At 39.9% G+C, this 9,890-nt stretch overlaps 1 protein-coding gene across 2 annotated transcripts in view; it reads left to right on the top strand.

Annotated features, from left to right (window-relative positions):
• LOC107720373 (85/88 kDa calcium-independent phospholipase A2) overlaps positions 1 to 9,890 on the top strand; it is a 19,034-nt gene that overhangs the window by 2,453 nt on the left and 6,691 nt on the right. Inside the window, exons 3-16 of one of the 2 annotated variants that reach the window (XM_016528055.1) lie at positions 416 to 630; positions 1,018 to 1,233; positions 1,466 to 1,646; positions 1,736 to 1,923; positions 2,003 to 2,099; positions 2,317 to 2,499; positions 3,382 to 3,490; positions 4,405 to 4,521; positions 5,698 to 5,788; positions 5,867 to 6,030; positions 6,189 to 6,339; positions 8,766 to 8,902; positions 9,047 to 9,121; positions 9,308 to 9,462. In XM_016528055.1, coding sequence (XP_016383541.1) covers positions 422 to 630; positions 1,018 to 1,233; positions 1,466 to 1,646; positions 1,736 to 1,923; positions 2,003 to 2,099; positions 2,317 to 2,499; positions 3,382 to 3,490; positions 4,405 to 4,521; positions 5,698 to 5,788; positions 5,867 to 6,030; positions 6,189 to 6,339; positions 8,766 to 8,902; positions 9,047 to 9,121; positions 9,308 to 9,462 — 2,073 coding nt within the window. In that variant the 5' untranslated portion in view covers positions 416 to 421. The remainder of the gene's footprint in view (positions 1 to 415; positions 631 to 1,017; positions 1,234 to 1,465; positions 1,647 to 1,735; positions 1,924 to 2,002; positions 2,100 to 2,316; positions 2,500 to 3,381; positions 3,491 to 4,404; positions 4,522 to 5,697; positions 5,789 to 5,866; positions 6,031 to 6,188; positions 6,340 to 8,765; positions 8,903 to 9,046; positions 9,122 to 9,307; positions 9,463 to 9,890) is intronic. The other variant, XM_016528056.1, reaches the window with a different exon arrangement.

The raw sequence follows: 9,890 nt of genomic DNA, 5'->3' as shown, positions 1-9,890 counted from the left end.
CCAGCTCCTGCACATTCTTTGGTTTTCCAGCATCTTCTGCATATAAACCCTTTCCAACAGTGACTGTATGATTTTGAGATCCATTTTTTTCAAACTGAGGACAATTGAGGGACTCATACATAACTATAACAAAAGGTCAAAACATTTACTGATGCATCAAGAGAGTAAACTTTTGAACAGGATGATAATGTGTAAATTTTTCTGATTTTGATTAAATATCATATTTTTTTTTCATTTAGTACTGCATGTTTCCCACAAGAGAAAATAAGGACAATTTACCCTGATCATCCAATTCAAAAATTGATATATATATATAGTTTTAGAAGAGAGAAGTTACAAAATATTTTTTTGGTTTGTCAAATGATATGAGAACCCTGATCAATGCATCAGCTTTCCACTTCCTTCTCTTACCCAGGTCACCATGCAGTTCCTGGGCCGTATATTGGACACGGTGAGCTCCGTGTCGACTCTGTTCTCCAACCCGTACCGTGTGAGGGATGTGCAGCTGTCGGATTATAATGGCAAAGTGCTACTGAAACAGGAGGGCAGGCTGGTCCTGTACAGGAACCAACAGAGCCATTCGTGGGACTGCCTGCTTCTCTGGCCCGAGTCTTCATCTGTGGCTCTGAGGTGAGACCCTTTTAGTTAAGCTTCACAATACAGCGCGACCCATCTTCAGCCAATAAATTGGATTCCTGCAAAAGTCACAACGGTCCTTTGATTTCATCATAATTTAGCAAAAACTCCCATATTGCTTCACAGTATGTCGAATCGGTTTGCTTTCCCATCAGCACATGACTGTAACCAGCAGTGGGAAGCCTTGACCACAAAGAACCATTGTGGATCCACACTATATTCTGTTACACCAAATACACAAAATAATGATCTTTAAAAAAGCATCATATGACCCCTTTAAATAACACCACCACCCTGAATATGGCTTTCCATTGTCATCCACTTCATTAGCTCATCATACGTGGGTTTCCAGAATTGTGAATTTGCTCTCTTTGTGCTCAGGATGTTCCAGGTTGCTTCAGAGGATGACGCCATGAATTGGTTCCCTCAGTATGCCCTCAAACTCCGCCCATTTTATGAGATGCTCCGCCCACCGCTGAAACCTGAAACGTTCCAGCCAATCGTAGACTGTGTGCGGAATCACCCCGACTGGAGCTCGGCTCATGTCGCCGTGGATACTGGACTGAGAGACTGTCTCAAACACAATTACGTTCTGAGGTGAGATATCTAGAAAAGGACAAAGTTCAAAGGTCACATACGCTGTATCTGAGAAGTTTCCACATTCTATTTTTAATTATATTAAATGTACTGTTGTAAAAAATTATATATAAGCATTATATATATTGCGTTTATAAAAACCTGGCCATTTTTAAACTAACCTTTATGTAAAAAAAAACATTAAATCAAGAACAAAATGTTAAACATTGTGATTGTTTGTGGTCCCTTGCAGTCAGATGAATGCCCGTGATGCCCAGGGTCAGACCCCTCTGCACCTGGCGTGCGAGAGAGGAGATGTGGGCTGCGTGCGTGAGCTCCTGGAGGAGTGTCAGGCTCGCACGGACATCAAGGACAAGAACGGAGAGACGCCCATGCACTGCGCTGCTAAGCAAGACTCTGCTGGTGTTATAGAGGTGAGAGGTCAATTTAGGGCTTACATACTATCTGCTGAATGCCAAATTCGAGTGTCTATGATTGTGTATTTTATTTTTGTTGCTCGTAGGTTTTGTGTGCACAGATGTGCATGGGTGTGAATGAGCTGAACGCCGCCGGGGAAACACCAATGCACATTGCATGCCGTCTCGGGAGGGTCGAGGCGGTCAAGGGCCTGCTGGGGGGCGGAGCCCGCTGTGACATCATGGGAAGCAATGGCTATCCAATCCACACCGTCATGAAGTTTAGTGAGAAAAGGTGCAGGACAAGAATCTTCTCTTTGCTTTTTAATTGATAATTCACACGCAGGCTTCTAACTCAGTCTCACTCCTCCTAGTTGTGCCGAAGCAATTTTAAACACCAACCCAAATCAACTTCTGGCGGAGGATCCGATTTATGGCGGAACACCTCTTCACTGGGCCAAGACTGCCGAGGTCAGAAACACTTCCCTTTGTTTTTTGTGCTTGAGGAATTGTAAGTGTTAGTTGTATGACCGTCCTGTGTTTTCTCTCTCTAGATGAGCCGTGTGCTGCTGAACCGAGGGTGTAGCATCAACTATCTGAGCAAGACCGGAGAGAGTCCGTTACACATCCTGACCAAGAGGAATTCTAAGTGTTAGTTATTTGACTGTCCTGTGTGTTCTCTCTCTAGATGAGCCGTGTGCTGCTGGACCGAGGATGTAACATCAACTATCTGAGCAAGACCGGAGAGAGTCCATTACACATCCTGACCAAGAGGGGGCGCTTTGAGGCCGCAATGACGCTGCTGACCCACGGAGCCGACCCCAACATTAAGGGTCAGGATGGAAACACAGCACTGCACCTCGCCATGAAGGTATGAGAGAGGATTTCATAAAGCCTGTCAAGAACATTTCTGGCTCATATTTCACCTCAATCTAAATGAAATTTATGTAATTTATGCAATTTTTATTAAAAAGAATTGTATTACAGTAATGATGATTAAATAATAATTTTAGTAAAACAATAACTATTATTATTCTCACTACAAAATTATTATTATTTATTAGTAATATGTATTTGTGTATTGATTTATGAAAGTTCATATATATTGCATGATGACTAAAAATAAAACGCATTTATTGAAAATTGAAAAAATCTCAAATGTAAAATTGTAAAATTTCATTATGGTAATAATTTTTGGCAAAAAAATAGTTCTTTTTTTGTCATGATAATATGGGGTAAAATTATCTGGTACAGTGTCATTTTCATATTTATGAAATTTAATTAATGTAATATTTTTAATTTGCTTTTTATATTTTCTGTTTTCATTTAAATTTTATTTACATTTTAGTCTGTATATTTATTTTTTATATTTTTATATTTCTATTTCTATTTAACTTTAATTTAGTACTTGCAAATTGATACTTTAATGAGTACTTCATCTTAAACCGGTTATACTTGGACTAATTTTTGTTTTTCATCTAATATTAATATTTTATTTTATTTTAGCTTTATTTCAATGAAAGAAATTGTAGTAGTTTTATTTATTAGAAACATAAGTAAAATAAATTTTTTGCAAACAAATAAAACCATTTTTGTGAAACAGTGTGACACTCTTAATTCCTAATTTTAGTATCTTCTTAGGGTAACTGTGATCACACTCTAATTGACTGAATAATTATAAATTTTTGAAAGTTAACAGAAATTGTTGGTATTGTTGTTTTTTTCTTGTATGCTGTAACCTCTGGACCCTCAGTTGGACCACATGGACCTGATCAAAGCTCTCATGGTGTTTGGAGCAGATGTCGAAGTTCACAATGACCTGGGAGAGACACCGGGACTCATCGCAGCCCGTACCAGCAAGGGTGAGAGAGAGAAAGAGAGAAAGAGATGTGAGATTAGACACCCAATTGAAGGCTAGCAGAACAGTCGCCAATGTATTCAAGTTCTTTTTAAATTTCTGGTTGCACAGTGTCACAGAGCCCTTTGTTTAAGTGTGCTGCATGACAACTTTTGAGGTGTTTGCATGCAAGCATAACATTATCTAACCGTAAACCACCATAAATTGAGTTGATATGCATATATACAACTGTGCAACAGCACACAATGCAAGTTTGTGTGTTGTTCATTTGTTGACACACTAATGATTTGCTTTTGTTTTGCTTTAAATGTGTTTTAAAGTGTTTAATTTCTCAGCCAGTCATAGCACATTTCATGTGTATAAAGCCACCAGGAGTTTATTTTTTTATTATTTGTTTATTATTTATTTAAATATATTTTTGTTAAAAAAATGTATAATTTTTTTCATTTAATTAAAATTTTAAATTAAATATTTGTTAAAATTGTTTCTTTAAAAAATAAACGTATTTATTTGAAATTAAATATTTATTTATTTAAAAAATATGTTTATGTATGTATTTATTTTTTTTATTAATCACAAAAAGTTCTAGACTATTTTAAACAGAAAAGAGGGGGCAAATGTCTTCAGCATCATAAGGAGCCTATGCTATTCTCTTGAAAAACCGGCAGAAGCTGTCTGATAGGTCCTGCTGTTTTGATTGGTTGTAGTAATTCTTGTGAGTGCATCACCACAAACTATGTAACAGCCTGCGTGTCTTGATGGTTTTTGCACATCTAAGTTTTTGACTACAAGAATGAAATGTCATGCTCTTGTTTTCTCATTCATGCATTCAGTTAACGCATACTCTTTCTGTCTTCCGTGTGTATGGTGTGGGTGTGTTACGGCATGCGTGTGTCTAATCCTGCACTTATGCTGAAGGGCCCAACCGTAAGGTGCTCTTGAACATGCTGTGTAGTGTAGGGGCCGAGCGGTGTCACCCCCCCTCCCTCAACAGCCCTATCCTCAGTGTCAACAAAGCTCCGCCTCCTGGCATAGGTAAAGCCCCCGCCCCCAAACTTTCCGCTTTCCTGTCAGTATTTCACCTCTGTCCTTCAGTCGTCTCCTGTACTTTTTATGTTGTTATTTCAGTAGTGTTCAGAGGAACAAGTGTGACTTTGTTCTAAAACCTGGTTAGGTACTGCCTACATAGGCTGATGAGTGGCCAATTTGGAACGTTCGACATGGGCAACAGCTCATGCGTTATACAAATGGGGTTCCTCACATGAAGAGCACTGAAGACTCGACTCACGAATTGATTTTAATAATGTTTTGGCATTAGCATATTGCTAAGCTAACAACATGACACTCTAATTCGTGTAAAATGCAGAAATATTCTGTAAAAAAATAAGTAAATTTTGGCACATGAGTAAATTGACATTTCTACTGATTTTGTCCACCATGTGGATGAATATTTTAGCTGAACTCATTGCAGAGCATTCTGGGAGTGCCTTCTCCACTACACGGTATTTTATAAGGTAGAATAAATATGCTGACTGCTTTTTGGAACATAATGTACAAATTTAAATACTAATTAAAATTATTATCATTTAAGTATTACAATTATTACTATTTAAATTTACTTAAATTATTGTAATTTAAATATTAATTTAAATTAGTACTTAATGGCCACCAAAATTCTGTCCTCTCTTTTTTCCTTCCTAAATTTTTTTTATTTTTTTTTTATTTCTGTGCTGCTTGTATTTCTAAATCTAATTCTTTTTTTTCTTCTTTTTTTATAAAGCTTCCTGTGGTCATAAAAACCGGATTTACATACCTAGATGGCCCATTTGAATCATTCAGATTTGTCAGTAGCAGCTGCCATCTTGGAAAGGTCAACATTTTGGGTTGCACTCAAACAATCACTCACCAGCCTACTATAATTACACCAACATAAATGCCATGACACTGTATAGCCTATGATGCAAACCGGCGAGACAAAAGAGGGTAGTGTTTCACAGTTGATGATAAATGCATGCTGATAAAGCATGGTGCTTGTTGCGTCATCACTTGCATGTGTTTTTACTGGTGGATATTGACCTTTCCAGTTTGACGGCCGTGCTTGCGTATCACTTATTGCAACAGCGGTATATAGGTATTGCAAATCTATGATAGCGTCAACCTGCCATCAGTTTGGTTCACTGCTCTCATATCTTTCCCATAATTGGTCCATAGGGTTTGATGACATCATGCACGTGGCGGCAGCTGTCACGGCCATGAGTCGTGGATTTGTAGAGGTCGATGGGCTCAAGACAGGAAGCAAGAAGTATGTTACATACATTTAACATAGATGAGAACAAGCCTACACAGAATTGATCGCTCACTTGCTTTTCTTTTTCTCAAGAATGGACAGATTGCTGTGTCTAGATGGTGGTGGAATAAAGGGACTGGTTCTGATCCAGATGTTGATCGCTTTGGAGAAAGAAGCAGGACGGCCCATCAGGGAACTCTTTGACTGGGTGTCTGGGACTAGCACTGGTGGCATACTGGCCCTAGCTATTGTACACGGTATTTGTTGTAGTATTTACTATTTACGTACATTTATAACACCGTATTGACCAATCAGGATCCTGAACAGAATGATCCTTGATATAATTATAAAATATGTTCTTATTGACTGTGTGTACATGCATCAGTATAATTGTGTTTGTTGTATTCGTGAGCAGGTAAATCGATGGAGTATCTGCGCTGTCTGTACTTCAGGATGAAGGAACAGGTATTTAAAGGTTCTCGGCCGTATGAGTCTGGCCCTCTGGAGGAATTTCTCAAGAATGAGTTTGGAGAAAATACCAAGATGACGGATGTCACTCACCCCAGGTACTTATATTTAAGGTTTGGGATTTTAACGAAACCAAACAGCATGAAAACACCCAACAACAACTGCGTAGCAATGCCCTGTAAATCACCAGAATACCCAAGCAATGCTCTAGCAACCACTTGGATCAACAACTGCTTGGCAACCACCCCAAAAACACCCATGTAACCACGTGCAATCATCTAAAACACCCTAACAACTGCCTGGCCACTACCAATCAAGCTATGCCATATCAACCACCAGAATACCCAAGCAATGACCTAGCAACCACTCAGATCACCCTAACAACAGCTTGGTAACCACCCAAAACACACATGCGACGACTCGGAACCTAGCAATGTCCTTGAAACCACCCGAAATGCCCTGTTAACTCCTTAGCAACCACTCAGAACTTCCTAGCTGGTCCCTAGCAAAAACTCAGAACATTTTATTATTACTTAGCAATGACCCAAAACTCAAGTAATGCCCTAGCAACACTCGAAATACCCTAACAACTGCAAACGCCCAAACACCCATGCAGCCACTCCCCAAAATAATGAGAGCATTGCATCAGCTACCTACTGCTAACGCTCTGGCAACCACCCTAAATACCCATGCAACCACTCAGAACATCATAGTAATTCCCGTACAACCACGTGAAACACCTTAACAACTGCCTCGCAACTACTCATCCTTTCACAGAACATCCTTTCAGTGACCAAGCAATGACTTAGAAACCACTCAGATCGCCCTAACAACTGCTTGGCAACCACCCAAAACACACATGCAACCACTCAGAACCTAGCAATGCCCTTACTGCCAGTGTTCTGGCAACCAGCCTAAATACCCATGCATCAGTTCACAACATCATAGCAATGTCCTTAAAACCACCCGAAACACCCTAACAACTGCCTAGCAAACAGAACTCCTTAGCTATGACCTTGCAAAGACCCAGAACACCCTAACAACTACCTAAAACCTAGCAAATATAGCAAGAATTTCCAATGCCCTAGAAACAAACTGGTACACCCTAGCAATGCCCTTCTATAGCAACCACCCAGAACTCCTTAGAAATATCTTAGTGATGACCCTGAACACACCACCAACCATACTAACCTAGCAACACCCTGACAATGGAAGCAGCCTTTTCCTCTGAATGTTTTTTTTTTTTAAATAGGCCACCAAATTACAAAGGCAACCTCTGCCTAGCAGCCACCCGAACACCATAACAATGTTCAAGCAAAAAAAACTACAATACCCTGTTAACCACCTAGCAATGCCCTAGCAACCACCTTGAACGGGGATCTGCAACCTTCAACATCAAAAGAGCCATTTTGGCCCCTTTCCCACCGAATAAAATTCACTTGGAGCCACAAAACCTATTCAATTCCTAAAATGAAGATAACACGGCATATAACTAAAGTTGTATATTCAGTTATGTTACAGGGCAGGGGCGCAGCAATCATTTCAGAAGTGAGGGAGACAGAAATGTCAAGTGTAGTAATAATAATAATTTTATTTATGTATGTTTGTCTAATTTACAAAAAAAAAAGTTTCTCATGTCTTGAAACACATAAACCATATATTGTCGCAATCATTTATTGTCTTTACGTTTCATCAAGTTATGGTTTATGCTTGTTATTCAGCTTAGCAACAGCAATAGCTGGATGCCTTGGTCCATATTATGGATTTCCTGGCACATCATAAGTTATTACTACTTCTATGAGTCCGTTTTGGACTTTCTGTGCGAGAGCGCTCTCTGGCTTCAAGTATAAATGAAATATACACTGAATGAGAGTGTTGAGCGCTCCGTAATGTTCATATCGTTTTGGATACGAATAAAACGTCTACATGAACACACTTTCCTGAAAAAAGTGCAGGGGAATAGTTTAGGTTTTATTAAAAGTTGGGGGACCATGTCCCCCGCGTATTCTGTGCCCATGCTACAGGGAGCCACCGCGGAGGCATGAAAGAGCCGCGGGTTGCCGACCCCTGACCTAGAATAACATGGCAAACACTCAATTTTCTAGCTATGCCTTAGTAACGGCCCAGTACACCCTAGCAATGCAACCACCCATAAAGTCTTTTGTGACGACTCTGAACACCCCTTAGCAACACCCTAGCAACACCCTACTACTCCTTTGTAATGCACTAGCAACTATAGCCATAACTCCTTCACAATGCCTTAGCGAAAAGAACACCAACTGCCTGATAGCTCGTAGTCACCCCCCAAGCACCTTAACGAAACACCAACTGGCAACGTTGGTCCTGTCCCAAATGGCACACTTCATATGAACTTGTGGACTTACAGTGACTTACATTTTAGCTTTCAGATTGGTACTCATGAATACCATTTAGAACAGGGCCAGTGAGTTTTGCACAAGCCAACATCCCACATATTCTTCAGAAAAGGCTTGTTTTTAATACATCTTCTGTCTGTTTTTCTCAGAGTAATGGTGACTAGCGTTCTTGCAGACAGACATCCTGGTGAACTGCATCTGTTTCGTAATTACGACCCACCAGCCCTGCAAAGAGACCCTCCATACACATCTACAGCCACATTTCAACCCCTTACTGTGCCGAAGGGTAAATCTCTTGTGTACTTTCGTTCTCGGGATGTTGTTACGCTAATTATCTTTGTGCCGGTGAAAACGCTCATGTTCGTGCTCTTGGTTTCTTAGTTATCCTCAATCTCAAATAATGCGTAAAGCTTCATTGTGACTGTTGCAGGGTGGGAGGACGAAGATCTTTTGGTATTAGGATATACTCGACCTCCCAGAAAGCGTAGAAAGGTGACGGATGAAGGTGTGTGTGTGTGTGAGAGAGAGAGTGTGTGTGTGGAACAGATAGGTCACAGTATGCATGATTTCTGGTGTTGGATGCGTAGTCGTACCTCACGTTGGAACTAAGCAGTCGTTAGTTTGTTTCTGGGAGGCTAATCAACTTGTGCACTCTTGGTTCTCTCGCTCAGTCACATCCTCTTTCTCTCAGAGCAATTAGTTTGGCGTGCCGCCCGATCCAGTGGAGCTGCTCCCACTTACTTTCGACCAATGGGCCGTTTTCTGGATGGAGGGCTGCTGGCCAATAACCCAACGCTAGATGCTATGACAGAAATACACCAGTACAACAAAGCCCTGAAGGCACAGGTCTGATTCACAAATTTGGTCACAAGAATTACCTGTTCAAGACTCGCTTTTAGCTAGAAATGTAATTGACTACATCATGTTTCATTGTAATATCAACAATATTTCATACAATGGGTTTTAGTTAGTGTAATATAAAAATTCAGCAGAGAAATCGTACATCCCAAAAAATCCAGTTGATTAATGGGTTTTGAAAAGCAGATGTGTCCTAAAGCCCAAAGTATACTTTGGTATTTATTTGTGCGTTAAATTTCGCCATCCGAAAAAAATGCACCTAATGTTTGTTCCAAGTGCGATATTTCAAAGTTGATCCGCAAGGTGGCAGCACTGGCCTGGGAAGTTGTTTCATAGTCAAGCAAAAGAAACTGAAGAGAAAATTAGAAATATATAAATATACAAAGAAATGTAAAAAGGCTATATATATATATATA

Source organism: Sinocyclocheilus rhinocerous, unplaced genomic scaffold, assembly GCF_001515625.1.
Source record: "Sinocyclocheilus rhinocerous isolate Xijiao unplaced genomic scaffold, SAMN03320098_v1.1 scaffold1292, whole genome shotgun sequence".
Lineage (NCBI taxonomy): Eukaryota > Metazoa > Chordata > Actinopteri > Cypriniformes > Cyprinidae > Sinocyclocheilus > Sinocyclocheilus rhinocerous.
This window is presented reverse-complemented; position numbering and strand designations above follow the sequence as displayed.